This window comes from Prionailurus viverrinus, chromosome A2 (genome assembly GCF_022837055.1).
Source record: "Prionailurus viverrinus isolate Anna chromosome A2, UM_Priviv_1.0, whole genome shotgun sequence".
Taxonomy (NCBI): Eukaryota; Metazoa; Chordata; class Mammalia; order Carnivora; family Felidae; genus Prionailurus; species Prionailurus viverrinus.
The window spans coordinates 3989694-4013261 of NC_062562.1; the positions used below are offsets into that span (position 1 = coordinate 3989694).

Here is a 23568-nt window from a genome sequence, read left to right on the forward strand (position 1 = left end):
GGCAGGGAATGGCTCTGAGAGCAAGCAGGCCAACGGTCCTCATAGTGACTGCCTCTTTGAGCTCAGTGTATTATCTCAACGGGAGCAGCTGCTACTGCTATTTGCCTGAGAACAGGCGAAAAGCAGCGGTTTTAATTTGCAAGGCAGGGTCCTTTTTAGCTCTAATGGCTCTGGTGGTTTTGGAGTTCAGCTCAATCGTAGATCAAACCCAGATCTCCTTTCTTAGGATTCTCCACCAGCACACAGCTCATCAGCCTTCCTCTAGACAACCCATCAGAGATCTTCCTGCCGTCATTATGTCCCCGGCTTCCTCCAAGTCACCTCCAGGCCTGGTGGAACACCACAGCACCTTCATGGCTACTCAGCGGATAGTGTGTTGCCAGAAATCCACCTGGGGTTGGTCCTGGGGGCTCGGAATGATCCCCACCTGAGGACAGCATCCAGCACCCCAAGAGATGTGTGGCTGTGCCCTTCAGCGTGCTCTGTGTTGGGGCATGGGACTGGGGGAATTGGGGGAAAGGCATCAATCATTTGTGCTTCCCTCTCAAGGACTCTGAGATATGGCCAAAGGGTGGGGTGCTTGGGGGACAAGCACCTGCCCCATTTTGATGGCACAGTTTTGCTCTCCAGTTTTGGCAGATCAGCACCTGATACTGCCCTTTGTTCACTCCCTCCCACTCCCCCTTTCTCATTCTGCTCCAGCCATAGTGGCCTCTGACCTCTTCTTCCTATGCACCAGGCAGCATCCTGCCTCAGGGCTTTCGTCCTGGCTTGTCCCTCTGCAGGCAGGCACCCACCTGGATCATTCCATCCTTCAAGGCTTTGCACCGACATCACATTCTCAGCGAAGCCTCCCAGACCTCCTTATTTAAAACTGCACCCCCTCCCGGCATTTTCCATCCCTTTAATCCCACTTAGTTTTCTTCCTTAATACCTCCCCCCCCTCCACATATGTATTCGTGTAACACTCTGGTTGTGTGTGTTTCCTTCTACCAGAGCGTCAGCCTCGCACGGGCAGGGGTGTGTGTCCCTTTTGTTCACAGCTGTATCCCCAGCACTGGAATCAGTACCTGGGGCCTAGGTGATGCCCAATAAATATTTGTTGAATCAATGAAGGGGTTGTTGCAAAATTAGAGTGTTCTCTCATGTGACATCATCTGATCATATGTTATGTACCCTTTTGGTTTACTTCTTTTTTTTTAAATATATTTATATATTATTTTATATATTTTATAAATTCTATAAATTAAATGCAGTTTATATATTTATTTAGAGGGAGAGAGAGAGAGCATGAGCAGGCAAGGGGCAGGGAGAGGGAGAGAGAGGATCCCAAGCACGTTCCGTGCTGTTAGTGTGGAGCCCGACGTGGGGCTCGAACAAACCGTGAGATCCCGACCTGAGCAGAAATCAAGAGTCTGAGAGTTCACTGGCTGAGCCACCTGGGGCGAGGGGGGGGGGGGGGGGGAAGGGGGGGTAGTCTGCTTCTTTCACTCGGCACCTTCTTTTGTGATTTATCATAGTGCTGTGTGCATCAGTCCTTCCTGCCTTATTCCTGAGTAGTATTCCAGCACACAGACGCCCCCCCCCCCATTTGCTAATCCTTTCTCCCGTCGATGGACACTTTGGGGGGCCATGTTTTGGCTACCACTGGTATGGTTGCTGTGAACGTTTGCTTTCATTTCTCTGTGTAGACGCCGGGGGTGGGGGGTGGGGAGAATGCATCGCCTAGTAGGTGCAATGTCTAACCTTTTAAGAAACTGCCAAGCCATCCTTCCAACTTGGTGGTACCGTTTGACATCCCAGCCCCCGGGTTGTGAGGGTCGCCTGGAGCGCTGCTCCTCCCTCTTCGCCACCCCTCGGTCCTTGGCTTTATCAGACACCTCTGCCATTTCACCAGATCCCTCCCGTGGCTCCCTGTGCTGGTTCCCGTGCTCACTCACCACCGCTGTTAACGGTGTCATGTCGCTGTCTGTTCAGTGTCTGTCTCCCCACTAGACTGTGAGCTCTGTAGAGATGGGGTTCGGTCTGTGTTGGCCACCACCGGGTCCCAGGCCTTGGCACACAGTAGGCACTCAGTACATGCTTGCTGAATGGATGAATGAATGAATGAGCCTGGCTGTTGGGCCAGGTGCTGGAGTGGAGATTCAGTTGGTATTTTCATGCCCAGAGTGAAGATGAGGACCCCCCCAAGTTGGTGCAGTGGCCCACCCAAGTTTCTTCAGCGGGCGGCCGCCAGGCTGGGAGTCGAACCATGTCTCTCTGACCCCCTTGACAGGCACTGAGAAGCTGAGTGTGTGCTGGGGTGAGAGGGGAGGAGAGAGAAGAGAGACAGGCTGGCGTGGGGGGTAGGCTTTGAAGGCCAGGATGAGGAGGTGATGCTCTGCACCCCTGCTTCCAGGCTTCAAAAAGAGTGCACAGCATGCCTAGCCTCTCTGGTCTGCAAGATGAAGTCTTGCAGTCCCAAGATTAAGGGGCTTCAGGGCTGAACATGGAGGACCCCCCCCCCCCCCCCTCCTCTGTCTCCCTGAGCAAGCCCTGGTAACAGGCATTTCCTGTTTCCGGTGGCTCCCTGGGCTGGGCTGGGGGTGGGGGAGCGGATTGCGGCATTTGTGCTCAGGCTGTGGGTCCCTCTCCTGCTCCCTGCCCCCAGCCACCAAATGGGGCCTCCGTCCCTGCACACTGGTTCCCTGGAGGAGGGTGGCAGCTAACCAAACTCTGTGGCTCTTTCTTTGTCTTGGGCACGGGGTGGTGAGGGGCCCGCAGGCAAAGGGGAAGTGTCTGGGTGCTGATTTGCATATGGGCAAGATGCCAGCCCAGCTCTCCGATATTCTGGTGGAAGGGGGAGGGGGGCTGAGGGGTTTGCCTCACCAACGGGGAGGGAAATGTATTCACACGCCCCTCCTACCTTTGGTTAAAAGGCCTCCTGTCCTTTGCCACCTTCTCCCACGCTTTGGGTTACCGAAAAGTCCTTGTGGTGGTCTAACCTCAGTCATTCCTGCTGTCTGAGGGAGCCCCCCGTTTTTCAGCTGGGCCTACCCCATCCAGGAGGGCCGATGAGTCATAGCCCCTTTCGCCCCTTGAGATGTCACATGACTGGGGGGAAGAAGTCTCAAGGCTCAGCTGATCTCCCTGAGGTCAGGAGGGAACTTCCTCCCTCTGGCCAGATGAGGCCAAGTGCTCTGTTGCCCCTGGTGACTTGAGAGCCCTGTCTGGAGTCAGCCTACCGCCGTGCAAGGCTGCTGGGCAGAGAGTGTTACATGTGGTTCCTGTCATGTGCCGAACCTCTTTCGTGGCATCAGGAGGCAGCCTGGTGTGGTTCAAGAGGTGCAGTGGTACAGTGGTTAGGGGCATGGCCTCTGGGCTCCGAGAACTTGTATCTGGCTTTTCATTCCTTCCTGTGTGGCCTCAGGCAAGTGATACATCCTCACTGAGGCTCAGGTGTCCCATCTATAAATATGGATTCACGCATTCCCCAACTTTTGTTGAGCATCTCCTGGATACCAGGCATTGTACTAGGTGTTGAGGCCACAGCAGTGAACAAACTATACTGAGAATCCTCTCCTAGTGGATGTTCTAGTGTGTGAAGGGGACAGACTGACAATAACAAAATAAATAAGAGAAATACACCGTGCCCCAGAAAAAAAACAGGCAGAGGAGAAGATGGAGAGTGCTAGTGTGGTGGGTGTGGGGGGGGGGGGGGTGCAGTTTTAAGTAGAGTGACTGGGAAGGTCTCATGAGAAGTGACATTTCATCAAAGGCCTGAAAGAGACAGGGAAGGGAGGCACTGTGTTAACTGGAGTAGGACATTCTGATCAGAGGGAACAGCCTGTGCAAAGGTCCTGGGGCACTACTGTGCATGGCATGTTGGAGGGACAGCAAGGAGGCCTGTATGGCTGGAGCAGAGAGAGTGAGGAGGAGGGAGGGAGGAGGGGAAGGTGGGGAGGGATGGGCAGAGTCGTGGGGGCCTTGTGGTTGGCATCTGGGTAGGGTGGGAGTCTTGGGAAGATTGTGACAATATTTGAAAATAAATGATATGGGTCAAGGGCAGAAGCAAGGATACAATAAGGAGGCCATTGCAATAAAGCAGGTGAATGATAATGGATAATGGTGGTTTGGGCCAGGCAGGTGCAGAGAAGGAGCGGGATTCTGGCTGTATTTGGAAGGCGGAACCAACAGGATTTGCTGATGGATTGGAAGTGGATGAGAGAGAAACAGAGAAGCCAAGGTGACCCCAACATTTTGGGCTCGAACAACCGGAAGGACAGATGGGGTTAGAGCGTGCCTCCTAGACCTCAGTAGCAACATTGTCGGGAGGATCGAACAAACCTATGCGTGCCAAACTCTTCATCCCAGCTTTGGAAGAGGCTACTTTCTCAATCCAGGGTGCCTCCCTGGAAGGGCTGGGGGCTCCAGGAAGCAGGGACTGCCTCACACAGGCAGTGCTGTTTCACCGAGGCACGTGTGTGGGTTTCTCATGAGGCTGCAGTCATCTGAAGGCTCAACTGTGGCTGCAGGGTCTGCTTCCTAGGTGATTCAGCCACACGGAACCTCCAAGTTCCTCTCCCCTGGGACCCCTCCATAGGGCTGACTGAGTGGTCTCAACATGGCGGCCGGTCCGTGATCCAAGAGGCCAAAGTGGGAGCTGTAATGCCTTTTGTTACCCAGCCTTGAAAAGTCACGTATTGTTACTTCCAGCATACTTTGTTAGTCACACAGGGCTAATCGTGAGAGAGGCAGTTACAAAAATGACACAAGTCCTGGGATCTGTGGGCCATTTGGGGGCCATCTTGGAGGCTGACTGCTGTTGTTACATTGTCTTAATTACTGTAGCTGTATGCTGAGTCTTGATGTGAGTAGTCGCAGTTTACTTCTCCCCTCGGCTTGACTTGTCTTGGCTATTTGTGACTGTGCTTTTCCATATGCATTTTAGGATTCCTGCACCAAGCTCCATGAAAAAGCAGTTTGAGATTTTAACTGACACTGCATTGGGTCTATGGCTCAATTTTTGAGAAGGCTGAACAATTTTAAATGTTGAGTCTCTCTGGACAAGAATTAGTATATATTTCACTCTACTTGTACAGATCTTCCTTCATATTTTTCAATACAATTTTAATTTTCTTCATAAAAGAGTTTTTCACTTCTTTTTGTTAGATTTGTTACTCATCACTAGCTTTTTTGTATGTTTGTTTTACAATTTTTAGGCTACGGTAAATGGTATCCTTTTAAAATCGAAGTGCCATTTTCACGCAGTGAAATGCTCAGTTCTTCAAGTTTACCATTCAATCAGTTCTAGCAAATGTATACACTTGTGCAACCCACACCCTTATCAGGACACTGAGCATTTCCATCCCTTGTGGCCTTTCTGAGTCAATCTCCGCCACCCTCCCCACCCCAGAAGCAACCACTGATCTGATTTCTATCACCGTAGATTAGTTTTGCTTATTCTAGAATTTTGTGAATGTTTTCTTAAAAAAATAACATTTTATGATTAATTTTTGCTAATGTACCATCACACAGTAAACTTTGTGTGTTGATTGTGTATTCACTAGCATTGTTAAGTTACTGTATTGATTCTGGTTATTTATCTGTATTCTTTTGGGCTTTCTGTATTGGTGCACCTTCAGCAGAATGCCCTTTCTCTCTCATTCCTTCCTTCCCTCCTTCCCTCCCCCCTTCCTTCCTTCCTTCCTTCTTCCCATCCTTCCCTTCCTCCCTCCTTCCTTCCTTCCTCCCATCCTTCCCTTCCTCCCTCCTTCCTTCCTTCCTCCCATCCTTCCCTTCCTCCCTCCCCCCTTCCTTCCTCCCTCCTTCCCTCCCCCCTTCCTTCCTTCCTTCCTCCCATCCTTCCCTTCCTCCCTCCTTCCCTCCCCCCTTCCTTCCTTCCTTCCTTCCTCCCATCCTTCCCTTCCTCCCTCCTTCCTTCCTTCCTCCCATCCTTCCCTTCCTCCCTCCTTCCTTCCTTCCTCCCATCCTTCCCTTCCTCCCTCCTCCCCTCCTTCCTTCCTTCCTTCCTTCCTTCCTTCCTTCCTTCCTTCCTTCCCTTCCTCCCTCCCTGGCTTCCTTCCTTTTTTTCTTTAGCTTTGTCTTGTAGTGCAGGCTAAGATCTTCAACGCAGTGTTGCCTAGAAATGGTAATGGGAACAGCCCTGATTAGTTTTGATTTCAAATGCCAGGAAATCTTTTCAACATTTCCACCATTAAATACAATGTTTTGCTTTTTATTTAAAACAGAGGTTTAAGATTAAAAAAAAAATTTTTTTTAATGTTTTTATTTATTTTTGAGACAGAGAGAGACAGACCATGAGCGGGGGAGGGGCAGAGAGAGAGGGAGACACAGAATCCAAAGCAGGTTCCAGGCTCTGAGCTGTCAGCACAGAGCCCGACAGGGGGCTGGAACCCACAGACCGCAAGATCATGACCTGAGCCAAAGTCGGTTGCTCAACCAACTGAGCCACCCAGGCGCCCTGGTTTAAGATTTTTTGAAGATGCTCTCTTTATCAGGTTACAGAAATTCCTTTCCATTCCTACTTCACCAAGAGTCATTTTTTCCCCTTTTCTCTCTCTCTTTATCACAAATGGATGTTGAATTGCTGTTTTTTAGGCATCTCTTACTGTTGCTAATCTCTTTTGAACAGAGAGAGAACAAGCCTTGGGTAGGCAACAGAATATCCAGCTGGTACTTAGTAACATTGTTTACATCACATTGATTTTACACTGGCTTCTTTTCATAGCAAATGATCCTAGGGTTGTTTTTTTTTTTTTTTTTTTTTTTTTTTTTGATAGTAGGGTGTAAGGTTCTCTTCTTAAATACATTTATTTCAGTTAAGGTTTATTTAAAGTTCATGTTACATAGATAATGGGTTGGGTATACTGTGGATGCAGCAATTATGTTGCTCTGGCAGAATGCTTGCAGTGACACTGCCTGGGTTTGCTTTCTGGCTGGCTGGCCGTGCCTCAGTGTCCTTCTCTATAAAATGAGGCTATAACATTACTTGCAGGATTGTTGCAAGAATTCCGAGAGAGAGAGAGAGAGAGAGAGAAAGAATATGAGAGAGGGGAAGAGGGAGGGGTGAAAGGAGGAAGAGAGAGAGAGAGAGAAAGTCAAACTCATAGAAGCAGAGAGTAGAAGCTTTGTAGGCACTGGGTGGGGGGGATGAGAAAAATGGGGAGACGGTGGTCCAAGCATCCAAAATCGCAGTTAGGTAGGATGAGTCGGTCTAGGGATCTAATGTATGGGCATGATGTAGCTGCCGTCCTGAATAATACTGTCTCGAGCACTGGAAAAATGCTAAGAGAGTAGATTTCAGGTGTGCTGAGCCACACACAACGGTGACTGTGTGAGGAGATGCGATGTTAATTTGCTGGACTGTAGCAATCATTTCACTATGAATATGCATATCATATCATCACATAGTATACCTTTAATGTATACAATACTATATATACATATTAAATATATATGTATAGAGAGAGAGCTGGGATTGGGCACATGGTAGGTGCTCCTGCAAGGCAGTGAGATAAAACTGTGGTCAAGAAATTTGGTTCGGACTCTGTAGGATCTAGGGACCTTAGAGCCCATTGGGGCATTTGGGTGAGTTGATATAAGGCAACAATAGAACCAAATTCCCCAAACCCAGAGGGACATCCTGTAGGTCTGACTGCTACATCAGTTTATATATTCTGGTTACAAGTCACTACAACCCAACCCAGACTGATTTAAACAGGAAAGGAACGTGTTGACTCGTGAAATTGCAACCTTCAGAGATGTTTCCTATAAATGGGGCCATACGACATGTGGCCTTTTGTGCCTGGCCACTTTCACTGGGCATCACAGTTTTGAGGGTTATCCATTTTGTAGCATGTATCAGTACTTTGCTACTTTGTATGGCTTTATAATATTCCATTGTATGGATATGCCTCCTTTTGTTTATCCACTTATCAGTTATGGACATAGGTGAATATGTAGGGACAGAAAACAGACACTGGTTCCCAGCGAGAAGGAAGAGAGTGCAGAATGACAGGTGACTGCTTAATGGGTACAGGGTTTCTTTGTGGGCTGAGAAAAGTGTCTTGGAACTAGATGAATTGATCATTGCATGACATTGCAAATATGCTAACTGTCACCGAAGTGTACATTTTAATATGGCTAATGGTTGGGGGGCGCCTGGGTGGCTCAGTTGGTTAAGCATCCAGCTTCGGCTCAGGTCATGATCTCGTGGTTTGTGAGTTTGAGCCCCACTTTGGGCTCTGTGCTCACAGTGTGGAGCCTGCTTGGGATTTTCTCTCCCCTTCTCTCTCTGCCCCTGCCCTCCCCCCCCCCAAAAATAAATAAACTTCAAAAAATTAAAGTGGTTAATGGTTAGGTTTTTTATTATGGTAAAAGATACACAATATTATATACATAAATAGAGTGATACAAATATATTTGATAACTATAAATACAAATTTATATAAACTGGAGAATATATAAATAACAGAATACTTATCATTTTAACCATTTGTAAGCGTACAATTCAGTAGCATTAAACCCATTCACAGTGCTGTGTAAGCATTACCACGGTACCCAAAACTGTTCCTCTTCCCCAACAGAAACTCTGTCCCCATTAAACATTAACTCCCCATTCCCTCCTCCAACCCTGGCTCCCACCGTCTGCTTTTTGTCTCTATTAATTTGCCTACTCGAGGGAACCTCATGTAAGTGGAATCATATAATCACTGTTCTGGCTTATCCTTCTGTGTCTGGCTTATTTCACTGAGCATAGTGTTTTCCAAATTCATCCATGTTGTAGCATAAATCAAAATTTCCCTCCTTTTTCTGGCTGTGTAATATTCCACTGTAGGTACGGAATACATTTTGTTATCAGTTAATGGTTACCTTTATGTTATGTGAATTTGGCCTCAATAAAAAAAGATTTCAGGGGTAGATCAAGCTTCAGGTACACTTATCTTTATCAGAAGAGGGTGTGAGAGGGAGGCTGTGCCTTCTTTTCCCCCTTCCATGCCCGTTCCCAAGTCAGACTGCCTAGGGTTCAGCGTCTCCCCTGTCCTGTTATGTTCCCTCCACCCCCATTTCTGTCTCTCCTCACAGTTCCTGTGCCTTAAGAACATACGTACCTTCTTGTCTACCTGCTGTGAGAAGTTTGGCCTCAAGCGGAGTGAACTCTTCGAGGCCTTTGACCTCTTTGATGTCCAGGATTTTGGGAAGGTAAGCTGGTGCTGAACGTCCCGCGAGCTGGGCACAGAGAGGTGGAAGATTGGATTTCCCTTCGTTTCCATGAATATTTATTTACACTGGGAAATCTAAGTGCTGTTGGGGGGAAGGACAGAGAAGTCAGGCCAGGCCATACACCAGATGCAAAGGGGTTGGCTTGGGGTATGCACAACTGGGTTCTAGTCCCTGCTTTGCTAACTGGTTGTATGACCTCAGATCTGTGGCCATGCCTCTCTGAGCCCTAGGTGCCTCCTTTGTAACACAGGAATAATATCATCCTATCCTTTCTGAGTGGTTTTGACGATTGCATGGAGTTAGGGGATCGAGTGGTGGGTGCTCAGTTAAGGGAACCCTGATCTGCTCGCCCAGAGGAGTGGGAAGGGGGAGAAAACCCTGAATTAGCTCCCAGGGGCATGGAGTCTAACTGTGATCGTCTAGCCTCGGGGGTTGGAGCCTGAGCCTGTGTTCTGGCACGTGGGTGGGCAAGGGGCTTACTGAGTGGCCCATGGCCCTTGTCACAGGTCATCTACACCCTGTCTGCTCTGTCCTGGACCCCGATTGCCCAGAATAAGGGGATCATGTGAGTAACCATTTGAGCCGGCATCCTTGGGCTGACCCAGTCCTACCCCTCCTGCAAGTCCCCGTCCCTGGCCCCCAGGCCTCTGGCTCACCCATCCTGGCTCCGTCAGGCCCTTCCCCACTGAGGAGGAGACCGTGGGTGATGAAGACATCTACAGTGGCCTGTCTGACCAGATCGAGTGAGTGTCTGGGACCACCACCCTGTCCTGGGGGGCCAGAGGGGACATGGCCCTGCCCTGGAGGGGTCGGAGGGGACATGGCCCTGCCCTGGGGGGGTCAGAGGGGACATGGCCCTGCCCTGGGGGGGTCGGAGGTGACATGGCCCTGCCTTGCGGGGCCTGAGGGGACATGAGTTTGATCTGGGAGGGGTCTGAGGGGACATGGTCCTGCCCTGGGGTTCTGAGGGGACGTGGCCCTGCCCTGGGAGGTCTGAGGGGACGTGGCCCTGCCCTGGGGGGTCTGAGGGGCACGAGTTTGATCTGGGAGGGGTCTGAGGGGATATGGTTCTGCCCTGGGGTTCTGAGGGGACGTGGCCCTGCCCTGGGGGGTCAGAGGGGACATGGCCCTGCCCTGGGGGGTCTGAGGGGACATGGCCCTGCCCTGGGGGGCTGAGGGGACATGGCCCTGCCCTGGAGGGGTCAGAGGAGACATGGCCCTGCCTTGGGGGGCCTGAGGGGACACGAATTTGATCTGGGAGGGGTCTGAGGGGACATGGTCCTGCCCTGGGGTTCTGAGGGGACATGGCCCTGCCCTGGGGGTCTGAGGGGACGTGGCCCTGCCCTGGGGGGTCTGAGGGGCACGAGTTTGATCTGGGAGGGGTCTGAGGGGACATGGTCCTGCCCTGGGGTTCTGAGGGGACGTGGCCCTGCCCTGGGGGGTCTGAGGGGATGTGGCCCTGCCCTGGGGGGTCTGAGGGGCACGAGTTTGATCTGGGAGGGCTCTGAGGGGACATGGTTCTGCCCTGGGGGTCTGAGGGGACGTGGCCCTGCCCTGGGGGGGGTCTGAGGGGACATGGCCCTGCCCTGGGGGGTCTGAGGGGACATGGCCCTGACCTGGGGTTCTGAGGGGACATGGCCCTGTCCTGGGGGGTCTGAGGGGATATGGTTCTGCCCTGGGGGTCTGAGGGGACATGGCCCTGCCCTGGGGGGTCGGAGGGGACATGGCCCTGTCCTGGGGGGTTGGAGGGGAGATGACCCTGCCCTGGGGGGCCTGAGGGGACACGAGTTTGATCTGGGAGGAGTCTGAGGGGTCCCTGGCCTGGGGGCTCCGGTGGCCCTAGCTGACCCCACACCCCGCAGCGACACGGTGGAAGAGGATGAGGACCTGTATGACTGTGTGGAGAACGAGGAGGCGGAGGGTGATGAGATCTACGAAGACCTCATGCGCTCCGCGGAGCCGGTGCCCATGCCGGTGCGTGGGGCGGAGCGTGGCGTCTGGGAGGCCTCATGGGGGGGGGGGGGGAGGGGGGTGCGCAGCCCCGGGCCCCCCAACACCGACCTGTGCTCCCCACTCTCAGCCCAAGATGACAGAGTATGACAAGCGGTGTTGCTGCCTGCGGGAGATCCAGCAGACGGAGGAGAAGTACACGGACACGCTGGGATCCATCCAACAGGTGCGGGCCTCCAACCCAGCCCCGGAGGCGCATGCGCGGGAGCTGGGCGGGCAGGTGCGCGTCCCCCGGCGCGAGCGGCGGCCTCGGGGCCGTGCGTAGAAGCCCGTGTGTCCCAAGCGGGCCTCTGTGTCCCCATTGTTTTGTTTCTTCTCTCTCTCTGCCGCTGGTTTTCTCTTTCATGCCATCTCCTGTCTTGATCGGTCTCTCCTTCCTTCTTCCTCGGTCTCCCTTTCCCTGGGTGTCCCTCTATCCCTGTCTGTATCTTTTCCTGTGTCCTCACCTCTGTCCACCTGTGTCTATTACCGTCTCAACGACCTTCTATTTTCTTCCCTTTGGCCATTGCTTTTTCAACAGCTTTATCGAGATGAGCTCAACATACCATACAATTCACCCCTTTACATAGACAATTCAGTGGTTTTTGGTGTAGTCACAAGGTTGTGCGACCGTCGCCACTGTTTAATTTTAGAACGTTTTCGTCATCCCCCCCAAAGAAACCCCGTACCCCTTAGTCATCACCCCCCACGCCCCCTTCCTTCTGGAAACCGCTAACCTACTTTCTGTCTCCGTGGATGTGTCTGTTCTGGGCATTTCACACACGTGGCATCCCACACGACGTGGCCCTCTGTGTCCGGTTCTCTCACCGAGCGTCGTGTGTTCGGGGTCCGTCCACGTGTGCCAGTGTCGCTCCTCTTCGTGGCTGAGCGACATTCTGGTGGGTGGGTGGACCCCATCTTGTTATCCGTTCACCCATCGCTGGACGTTCGGGTGGGTCCCTCCTTTTCGACCGTTGCGAATAACGCTGGCGTGAACAGCCGTGAACAGGTGTTTGAGTGGCCGTTGTGCATCTCTGTCTCTCAGCCTCTCTTTCTGTTGGTCTCTGACTCTGTCTCCTTGTCCCCGGCTCCCTGGGCCTGGGCCGGACGGAGGGGTCCTGCCCCCTTCATCCTGCTCTCCCCGCTCCTGCAGCATTTCATGAAGCCCCTGCAACGGTTCCTCAAACCCCAAGACATTGAGATTATCTTCATCAACATCGAGGTGAGCTGGCCGGTCCCCAGCCCTCCCGGGCGTCTGTCCAGTGGGGACGACCTGCTGGCTCCACCTGTGCCTGGAGAGTGGGGGTTGGGAGTTGAGCACTGCAGGGTGGGCCTCCTGAACCCCAGCCCCCACTCCTTCCTCCGAGTAGGACCTGCTTCGTGTGCACACCCTCTTCCTAAAGGAGATGAAGGAAGTCCTGGGCACCCCAGGTGCGCCCACCCTCTACCAGGTGTTCATCAAATACAAGGAGAGGTGAGACCCAGCCGGCCAGCCCAGACCCCCGGAAGTCACCCCGTCCTGCCCGCGCCGGGCATTTGGACGACCTTGCCCTCAGAGGCTACCGGACAGGCAGGGCTGTTCCCTCTCTGCTCACGGGCAAGGGAAGGGACTGCCCACTTGTAGGTCAGTCCCCAGCTCTGCCTCTGCCGGGCTGTGTGGCACTGTAGACTCACTGAACCTCTCTGAGCATCTGCTGCCACATCTGTAAAATCAGCGTGGCGCAGAATGTACCTCCCAGGGTGAGGATGAAATAAACGGATGCCTAAAGAGCTTGGCACAGGGCCTGGCACACAGTAGGTGCTCCGTAAGTGCTTGTTAGATGAGTGAACATTGAGGAGACAATATACCGAGTGCTAAGCGTGTCTTATGCATCATCTCCCTCCGATGCTTCAGTGGCTCCATGTGGGAGGTCCCATTTTACAGATGGGGAGACCGAGGCTCAGACCATCTGGGAAGAGGCGGGCCTGGACTGACACCCAGATTTGCCTGACCATGGTGCAGGCCACCATTACCCGGCCACCTGTCCTTCCCTCAGGTTCCTCGTCTACGGCCGCTACTGCAGCCAGGTGGAGTCAGCCAGCAAGCACCTGGACCATGTGGCCGCCGCCCGGGAGGATGTGCAAATGAAGCTGGAGGTGGGCCCGGGCGCCATCTGGGGGGCTCTCTTACCCCTTCCCAGGCCCCAGGGGCAGTGGGGGGGAGACAGAGCTGGTGGTGCTACTTTCCACCGCAGCCCAGCCAGGGTTTGGGGTGGGAGGTACTGACCAGCTGAGTGGGAGAAAGGGAGCAGGAAGAGGTGGGCGGGAGCCCTGAGCCCTGACCCCCGCTGAACCCTGACTCTGGACTCAGTCCTGACCCCGACCTCAGCTCTGACTCCAGGCTAACCCCCAGTCCAGCCTGCGCTGAGTCCCAGCCTTGGCTGTGCCCCACGTCTGGGCTGAGCCCCACCTCACCCCGAGCCCCGATCCTGGGCTGAGCACCCCCCCCTCCCCTGCCCCGGAACCAGTGTATCTACAGGGCAGAAATGAGGACGGGCCACCTGCATGCACCGTCCATCCGGCCTCGTCGGTCTCCACTGTGGGGACCCTGCAGTCCTGTCCCCCGCTCCCTCCCCAGCTCCACTCAGCTCCTGGAATCCTGCCTCAGGCAGTGTTTGCCAGCCTTCCAGGAAATTCTTCCTTCACTATTTCCCCGATGATGCTTCAGGTTCTAGAAAAATCCACACCTGTCTCCACCTCATCGTGCTCATCTCTTTCTCTGACCCCCCCAGGAATGTTCTCAGCGAGCAAACAACGGGAGGTTCACCTTGCGGGACCTGCTGATGGTGCCCATGCAGCGGGTGCTCAAGTATCACCTCCTTCTCCAGGTGCACAAGTGGGGGCCCCCAGGCAAGGGCTTGGTTTGTCTCCCTCTCTGTGTCATAGGCGTGGGGGCAGAGCTGTCTTCCCAGGGCTGGGGCCTGGCACTCTCTGGGAGGAAGGAGGAAGCTGGCAGGCCAGGCTTGTCTGGAGGGTCCCCAAGAGGAGAGGGCAGGCCCAGGTGATGTCTGTCTCCATGGGCTGTGCAGGAGCTGGTCAAACACACGCAGGACGTGATGGAGAAGGAGAACTTGAGGCAGGCCCTGGACGCCATGAGGGTGAGTGGTCACACACAGGCGGTTACACGTTGGAGGCAGTGCAGCCCGGGGAACGCGGTCACACCCATGGGCAACCCCTCCTCTCATCAATGACCACACGCCCATGTGACCAGTGAGTGATTCCTAGCGTCTCGCTTGGGGACAGTACATGCGGGGATGCCCTTTCTACGCCTCCTGCCAGCCCCTGGTGGGGGCTGACCCCCTACCCCCAACCAGAGAGGGGATTGGCCAGGGTGGGGGGCCCAGGCTCACCCCTGCCCCACCCCCAGGACCTGGCACAGTGTGTGAATGAGGTCAAGCGGGACAACGAGACGTTACGGCAGATCACCAATTTCCAACTGTCCATCGAGAACCTGGTGAGGGGGCAGGGCAGGACGGGCCAGGGGTGTGGCCGCGGGGGTGGGGTGGGAGGGTGTTTGGCCTCCCCCTGGGCGGCCCCTTGCCAGACCCCCTTCCTGCTGCGTAGGACCAGTCTCTGGCCCACTATGGCCGGCCCAAGATCGATGGGGAGCTCAAGATCACCTCAGTGGAGAGGCGCTCCAAGATGGACCGGTAAGCAGAGCCAACAGATGCAGGAAAGCGCCGGAGCAGAGGCGGGAAGGGATTTCCAGTTACACCAGGGGGTGGGGCCTAGGTGGGCGGGCGGGGCGGGACCAGCGTGGACGTGTGGGTGGAGCCAAGACCAGCAGGTGCTGGGACCCGGAAGGACCTTATGGCCGACGTCAGGATGGGTAGGCCAATCCTGCCAAGCTGGCCACAGAGGAGGAGAAGGGCGGGAGTCCTAGACGGACAGCCGGGTGGGGCCAGGAAGGTGGAGCTGGTGGGGAGGAGCTGGCCGAGGGGAGCCAGACGGAGGCCCCTGACCCAAGTTGCTCTCAGGTACGCCTTCCTGCTCGACAAAGCTCTGCTCATCTGCAAGCGCCGAGGGGACTCCTATGACCTCAAGAATGTTGTGGATCTGCAAAGCTTCCAGGTTCGAGATGATTCCTCTGGAGAGCGAGAAAACAAGAAGGTGGGGCTCCGAAGCCAGAGCTGGGGACCCCAGTGCTGGGAGAGCTGAGGCTCTGCACTCGAGCTTTAGAATGCCCGTGTGTGTGTGTGTGTGTGTGTGTGTGTGTGTGTGTGTGTGTAAGACACGCGTGGTCTTAGATTTGTGCACGTATGTTTGGTTCTCCCAGGCAGACCCTTACAAGGGTGCCCGCGCCCAGTTTCTCCGAGGGGCAGAGAGGCTGTTACGAGGCTGACCCTTTCCTCCCCACAGGGGTAGGGGTGAAGAGGGTGTGTGGTCCCATCCTCTGCAGACTGGGTGTCTTCATTCTGAACCCTGTTCCCTGCAGTGGACTCACATGTTTCTCCTGATCGAGGACCAAGGTTCCCAGGGCTATGAGCTGTTCTTTAAGACACGAGAACTGAAGAAGAAGTGGCTGGAGCAGTTCGAGATGGCCATGTGAGACCCCCCTCCTCCCCCACCCCCTGTCCTCAGAGGACTCTGCAGTGGACAGGGGCTGAGAGGCAATTGTGCTCTGTTGCGTAGGGCCACTCTGAACCTCAGCTTCCCCATCTGCGAAATGGGAAGCATAGGCTTTTAATGCTGTCTGCATCCTCAGAATGTCAGTGTTCTGTGTGTGAGCTTCAGGCGCCAGCCTGAACTCCTTTTTCTTCTTTTTCTTCTCCTCCTCCCCTTCCTCCCTCTCCCCCTCCTCCCACTCCTCTCCCTCCTTCCCCTTCCCTTTCCTCTCCTCCTCCTTCCTCTTTTTCTTCTTATTGTTTGTTTTATTTATTTTGAGAGAGAGAGAGAGCAAGAGTGTGTGTGTGTGTGTGTGTGTGTGTGAGGGAGGGGCAGAGAGAGAGAAGGAGAGAGAGAATCCCAAGCAGGCTCTGCACTGTCAGCACAGAGCCCGAAGAGGGGCTCAGTCTCACAAACGGTGAGATCGTGACCTGAGCCGAAATCAAGAGTCGGATGCTAACCTGACTGAGCCCCCCAGGCTCCCTTTCTTCGTCTTCTTGAGATGAAGCTCACGTAACAAAAATTTTGCTATTTAATTTTATTTAAAAAAAAATTTTTTTTTCAACGTTTATTTATTTTTGGGACAGAGAGAGACAGAGCATGAACGGGGGGAGGGGCAGAGAGAGAGGGAGACACAGAATCGGAAACAGGCTCCAGGCTCCGAGCCATCAGCCCAGAGCCCGACACGGGGCTCGAGCTCACGGACCGTGAGATCGTGACCTGGCTGAAGTCGGACGCTTCACCGACTGCGCCACCCAGGCGCCCCAAAATTTCGCTATTTTAAAGTGTATGATTCAATGGCATTTAGTGCCTCACGATATTGTGTAACCACCACCTCTAAGTTCCAAAACATTTTCATCCCCCCAAAAGGAAACCCTGCACCCGTGTAGTACTCAGGCCCCAGTTCCCCTGCTCCCAGCCCCTGGCAACCACCGGTCTGCTCTCTGTCTCCACCCACATGCCCAGCAGTGGAGGGCTGGAGACATGGCTTCTGGTTTGTGTATGGCTGCCCCGATACGTGCAAAGGGCAGCACGTGTTGGTCCTTCATTCCCTTGTGTGGCTGAATGCTGTTCCGTCACGGGGAATTCTGTCCCCTCTCCAGCTCCAACATCTACCCTGAGAACGCTACTGCCAACGGGCACGACTTCCAAATGTTCTCCTTTGAGGAGACCACGTCGTGCAAGGCTTGCCAGATGCTGCTGAGGTAGGGGTCTGGGGGGATGGGCCTGGGGCCTGGGTGCGGTCAGCTCGTCCCCCTCAGAGGGGCTTCTCTGGCTGTCTGTCCCCTGGGTTGGGAGGTGGGAGGCTCTCCCTTGGGCTTCCGCTTCTGCATCTCTCTCTTGCCCTGAAGAGAACCCGAGGGCACCCTTCACGTTGTTGGCAAAATGATCGGCTGTGTCCAGTCAACATCACTGACGTCCCTTAATCTCCCCTTGGCATCCCAGAGGCACTTTCTATCAGGGTTACCGTTGTCATCGGTGCCGGGCACCTGCACACAAGGAGTGTCTGGGAAGGGTCCCTCCGTGTGGCCGACATGGGCAAGGTACCAGTGGGAGAGACTGGGGCAGGTGGGCTTGGTCCTGTGGGGGGGATTTCCATGCTAACTATTTCCTTCCCCGCCCCCCATAGATTTTTCAGGAACTATGAAGAAGGTAAGACCCCCATTCTCCTTTCTCTGTATGAGACATCATGGGGGATAAGGAAGGGTGACCCAGGAGACCCCGGCAGTGGGCATGGCCCTTTGCTGGGTGCTCACATAGGAGCTGAGGGTGCCCCAGGCTGGGCCTGGGGAGCCACACTTGCAGTTTCGCTGTCTCCCTCCAGGATAAGCCGCATCGCCGACCTCAGGACAAAAAGCGGAATGACCTGGGTGAGTCTGAGGGGGGGGGGGGGGGTGGGCGTCGTGTGGGGCAGGAGGAAGCCTGGTCTCTGCCCCAGATCTCAACAGTTATATTAACGATCACATAAGGTCCTGCTTGTAAAGCTGTGAGCCATTGGTTGCAGTCCTAGAAACCCGAAAGGAATTTAAAGATAACCAACTGGGGGCGCCCGGGTGGCTCAGTCGGTTGAGCGTCCGACTTCGGCTCAGGTCATGATCTTGCGGTTGGTGGGTTCGAGCCCCGCATCGGGCTCTGTGCCGACAGCTCGGAGGCTCCGCAGAATCTTATCATGATCTATAGTTTCAGCAGAGTGCCCTCCACTCGAGGATGGGGAAGTGGAGGGCACAGATTCATTTTAGCCCAATGGCAGGGGGGGAAAGGCGGGACTCATTCCTATGTTGACGAATTTTGTGGCATCACAGCAGTGATGGGTGTCTTGTGTTCAATATCTACTGTATACGTGGTCACATCTGGGGCCTCTCATCCTCCAGAAGCTCTGAGACCAGTGGTGAGGGAGAGAATTTTAAGACATTACCTTGTAGTGGGCGGACTAGAAAGTTCTCTGGAACATAGAACCTGGGGGACTTGACAGATCTGAGCCCTCAGGGAAGCCTTCTCAGAGGAGGAGACATTTAGGCAGACATTTGATGGATGAGAGGGTTAGGCAGGTGAGGAGGAGGGCAGGGGTGTTCCAGGCAGAGGGAATGGCATGCGCAAAGGCTGGGAGGCAGGGAAGCCAGGCAGCATTAAACATGTGAGAACAGTTTGGTGTGGCTGAGGAAGTTAAACCTTTGCTCATAATAATACAGAGTCAGTGTGAAGGCTCAGATTTCATATCTATCTATCCGTGTCTATGTATATTCATATATAGATGTCAATGTACAAAGATCTATAGATATCTATAATCTGTGTCTATAGATAGCTATAGATATATCAGCTTTATTTGAAATAATAAAAAATTAGAAACAAATGATTCAATAAGAAGAACGTATATATAATTATACGTAGATTTATATGCGTTGTATAATCCGTTTTATACAAAAGTGTATGTCAGCTTTATTTGTCAAAAACCGGAAACAACCCAAATGTCCTCAATAGAGGGAAATATTTATGTGTGTGTGTGTGTGTGTGTGTGTGTGTGTAGGGGTGCCTGGGTGGCTTAGTTGGTTAAGTGTCCGACTCTTGATTTTGGCTCAGGACATGATCTCACAGTTTGTGAGTTCAAGCCCCACGTCAGGTTCTGCACTGCCTGCTTGGGATTGTCTCTCCCTCTCTCTCTGCCCCTCCTCTGCACTCTCTCTCTGTCAAAAATAGATGCACATTTAGAAAAGTAAGTGTGTGTATCTATTATATGTATTTATATCTATGCATATTGTATATATATATTACTATATTATATTAATATAATTAATTATATTTAATATATAATTATATTAATTAATATTAATATATTATATACACTTATATTAATACACACACTTGTACATATCCATTATATATATGCATACGTGTGTGTGTGTGTACAAGTGTGTGTATTAATATAAGTGTATATAATAGATTAATATTAATTAATATTAATTAATACACACACACTGTGTACAATTAAGTACACACACACACACACACACTGTTTATTGAGATAGAAAATACATACTGTAATGTGTATAAGTGAGCAAATCTTAACTGCATGGCGCCATGAATTTCTACCCCTGTAACCACCACACAGATCAAGATATGGAACGTTTCACCGAATTCTAGAACTACACTGTCCAATGCAAATTGAAACTAATTTAAATAACCTTAAAACTCCCGTACTCAGCCACACTAGCCACATTGTGAGCTCTCGCTCACCACCTCTGACTAATGACTGCCCTGCTGGACAGGAGAGATTATTCAACTCCTCCACACAGAAGGCTTTACCAGACTGCTGTTCAGTCCCCCCCTGCCCCCAGCCTGGCTCTCCGAGGGGACCACTCTTAGACCCCTACCACCGTAGGTCAGTTTTGCCTTTCCTTGAACTTCGTAAAAATGAAATCATGTGGTATGTCCTCCTCCTGCGTCGTGTTGGTGAGACTCATTGACGTGGTTGCTTGTGACAGTAATTTGTTCATTGCTGTGTCACATTCTGTTGTGTGCTTCTGTCACTCTCAGTTTATGCATTCCATTGAGGCCGTTGGGTTGTTTCCAGTTTGGGGCTCTTGTGAAGACAGCCCGTCTCAGACTTTTGGCACACACGAGGGTGTGTTTCTCTTGGTCTCTAATTTTCGCCATCCTGGAGGGCGGTGAGGCTCAGGTCTGAAAATCCGTGGCCGCCAACCGCACTGAGCCACCGCCTTCCCTTCCCTCCAGGCCTGCCCAAGATGGAGGTGTGCCAGGAATACTATGGGCTTCCCCCACCACCTGGAGCCATTGGTCCTTTCCTGCGGCTCAACCCTGGAGACATCGTGGAGCTCACCAAGGCTGAGGCCGAACAGAACTGGTGGGAGGTACAGGCTGGGCGGTGGGAGTGATGGAGAAGGATCTGAGTGTGGGGTCATGGGCGTAGGCGGTCCCGGGAAGGCTTTGGCAAGGGGAGGCTGGTCTGGAGGAGGCATCTGGGGAGGGTGTTCTACATGGGGATTTCTAGGGCTGGCCTGGCCCTTCTGAGCTGGCCGTCTTGCCAGGTGGTTGATACTGGCTAGAACTCCATGGGTCATGCGGGCCACAGAGGGATGGATGGGTGGGCAGATGGCCAGTGGGTAGAAAGATGGGCACACACACATACACGCACGTGAATGCAAGTAACTTCTGCGTCCGTGTCGTTCCCTCCCGGATTTTTAGGGCAGGAATACGGCTACCAATGAAGTTGGCTGGTTTCCCTGTAACAGGGTCAAGCCCTACGTGCATGTAAGTGCCTCAAATCTGGATGGAGAGAGGGCAAGGGGGGTCGGGAGAGGGTCCTGCGAGGGCAGGAAGCCTTGAATTAACACCCCTGAGATAGAGAGGGGCTGCCCATCACGGTAAGTCATTCCCAAACTCCGTGCTCTGCCTAACGTGTCGACCGAGCCCAGAGTGGAGGTGGGGGGGCGGGGGGCACATGGACAATGATGACCAATCCTTTCCCCCTTGATTCTTCCCGTGTGAAGGTCCTCTCCCTCGTGCTGCCGAAAATCAGGGGTGGCCAGAAGGCTGGCCAGTCGCTGGCTTCCTTTCAGAGGCAGCGAGTGCTATCCCATCGGGTGCTGGGGCTACCCAGGCCTCTCGGCCCAGCTCCTGTGGACGCACCTGCCCGCACTGTGCCCAGTCTCTGCTCACCCAGCCCCCTCGCTCTACGATGACCTCAGGTCTTTCCCGTCTCCCCAGACCTCTCTCCCTCCCTGCAGACTCCCCTCTGCCTGCTTCACAGCCCAAATAGGAACCCGCAGTCTGTCGCTTGAACTTTGTATCATTTCAGACTTCCAGAAAGGTGGCTACAGTAATGCAAGCAACGCCAAATAGCCTTTCCCGGATTCACCAGCTGTCCACATTTGTTCTTTCTCTGCACACTTTATTTTATTTAAAAATTTCATATTATTGTTTTCCTGAGACATTTAAAAGTCAGTTTACAGCTATACTTTCCCTTCCCCCGTAAACACCTCCTGAGAACAAGAACCTTTTCTTACATAACCATAGCGTGATTTTAACAACCATGAATTTAACACTTGACACTGACATTATGCTACGATTCAACCTGTAGTCCATATTTAAATTTTGACAATTTTCCCTAAATTGTCTTTTAGAGATTTTTTTTTTTTTTTCTTTTTTTGGCCTGAGGTCTCCCAGGTTTCTCCACTGTGGAGCTATGCATTTCCAACGTCATTGTTCTGTCCAAGTTTATTAGCAGATGTAAGGATGAGCTGCCTCCCTTTCTGTCAGTCAGTCAATCAATCAGTCACTCAACCTACCTATCAATCAGGCATCTGTATATCTAATGATCAGCTATATATCTATCTGTGTCTCTGTGTGTCTATCAATTATGTATCAATCTACATACCTATATGTGTATCGAACATCTATAATTCTATGTAGGCAGGTGTCTATCCAATTACTAATCAATCAGGTATGTATGCATGTATGTATCTCAGGAAATGCCTGTGGATTCTTATTCTAAAAATGGTCCCAGCTTTGGCCAGCGGGAGCCCCATCAGGCTGGCTCATCTGTCCTTTTTTTTTTTAAATTTTTTTTTTCAACGTTCATTTATTTTTGGGACAGAGAGAGACAGACCATGAACGGGGGAGAGGCAGAGAGAGAGGGAGACACAGACTCGGAAACAGGCTCCAGGCTCCGAGCCATCAGCCCAGAGCCCGACGCGGGGCTCGAACTCACGCGAGATCACTCGAGATCTCGCGAGATCGTGAACTCCCGGACCGCGAGATCGTGACCTGAGCTGAAGTCGGACGCTTAACCGACTGCGCCACCCAGGCGCCCCTCATCTGTCCTTTTGTATGTCCCCATCATTCTCTGAGCTGTTCCTTATTTTCTGGCACAAAACCAGACCCACCTTGTACTTCCCATGCCTCGGTCTTGGAATCAACTGTTTTTCCAAGGAGACCTGGTCCTTCCAGTGGGACACGGCATTCAGAAGCCAAGATCTGGGCATCTCTCCAATTTCTGCCTCCAGATGTACTGCCTTCTTAAAACTACACCTGTCCTAGCCTCCTTCTCTCTCATTACAATGAAGGCTCTGAGAAAAGATAGAAAAAATGGCAATTCTCCTTTCTACTGAAGGATTCCATCCTCCTGGTCCCACCTACCTTACAAGATAGCTACTATTGTATTTGTTTTATGAGTGTCTGTCTGGAGTTTCTTAATATACACACTAAGTCGATACGAATAGCAATTCTCATTTGCCCCATGATTTATTCAGAAGATTTAATACTATTTTGCAGCCCCCTGCTTGCCTTTTAATATATCTTGGGATCTTTTCATATTGTGCACAGAATATTTCATTCTTTTTTCTTCCCCTTTAAAAAAAATTGAGGTGAAATTTGAAAAACATAAAAACCATTTTAAAGTGCACGCTTCAGTGGTATAGCACATTTTGCAATCATTTCATTTATGTGAAATATCTCAGATAGGTACATCCACAGGAACAGAGAGCAGATTGGTGGTTCCCAGATGCTGGAGGTGGGGGGCTTTGGGACCGACTGTTTAATGGGTGATGTGTTTGGGTTTTCTTTTGGGGTGATGTTTCAGAAGTAGATACAGGTGGTAGTTCCACATTCTTTCCATTACTGTTTTTATTTTTGTTGTTTTTTTCTAAGTTTATTTTTTTATTTTGAGAAAGAGGGCAAGTCGAGGAGGGACAGAGAGAAGGGGAGGGAGAGAGAGAATCCCAAGCGGGCTCCAGGCTCTGAGCTGTCAGCACAGAGCCCGACACGGGGCTCGAACCCACAGACTGTGAGATCATGACCTGAGCTGAAGTCTGACGCTCAACTGACTGAGGCCCCCAGGCGCCCCATATTATTACTATTTTTAAATTATGGTCAAACACAAATTGTATAAAATTTACCATTTTAGCCATTTTTGGGTATACAGTTCAGTGGCATTAGGTACATTCGTACGTTTGTGCAACCACCACCACTGTCCATTTCCAGAACTCTCCATCCTGCAGAGCTGAAACACTAAGTCCCCACCCCGTCCCCCAGCCCCTGGCTCCCACCATCTACTTCCTGTCTCTGTGAATTTGACTCCTCTTAGGGACCTCGGATGAGTGGTACATGTGTCCCTTTGAGACCAACTTTTGCAGTGAGCATAACATTTTCAGAGTTCATCCGTGTTGTAACAGGTGCCAGAATGTCCGTCTTCCT

The 23568-nt window shown here is 52.2% G+C and overlaps 1 protein-coding gene across 5 annotated transcripts in view; it reads left to right on the forward strand.

Annotated features, from left to right (window-relative positions):
- The window catches only part of VAV1 (vav guanine nucleotide exchange factor 1), a 47775-nt gene that overhangs the window by 12253 nt on the left and 11954 nt on the right, over positions 1-23568 (forward strand). For 4 of the 5 annotated variants that reach the window (XM_047840182.1, XM_047840191.1, XM_047840208.1 and 1 more), the window contains exons 2-21: positions 9088-9204; positions 9732-9790; positions 9900-9968; positions 11088-11199; positions 11306-11401; positions 12368-12436; positions 12585-12688; positions 13251-13350; positions 13986-14081; positions 14283-14351; positions 14621-14707; positions 14818-14903; positions 15231-15363; positions 15689-15798; positions 16962-17063; positions 17305-17402; positions 17489-17511; positions 17684-17729; positions 20089-20225; positions 20560-20625. In XM_047840182.1, the coding sequence (XP_047696138.1) occupies positions 9088-9204; positions 9732-9790; positions 9900-9968; positions 11088-11199; positions 11306-11401; positions 12368-12436; positions 12585-12688; positions 13251-13350; positions 13986-14081; positions 14283-14351; positions 14621-14707; positions 14818-14903; positions 15231-15363; positions 15689-15798; positions 16962-17063; positions 17305-17402; positions 17489-17511; positions 17684-17729; positions 20089-20225; positions 20560-20625 (1779 nt within the window). Of the gene's footprint in view, positions 1-4121; positions 4226-9087; positions 9205-9731; positions 9791-9899; positions 9969-11087; positions 11200-11305; positions 11402-12367; positions 12437-12584; positions 12689-13250; positions 13351-13985; positions 14082-14282; positions 14352-14620; positions 14708-14817; positions 14904-15230; positions 15364-15688; positions 15799-16961; positions 17064-17304; positions 17403-17488; positions 17512-17683; positions 17730-20088; positions 20226-20559; positions 20626-23568 lie in introns of all 5 variants that reach the window. The other variant, XM_047840217.1, reaches the window with a different exon arrangement.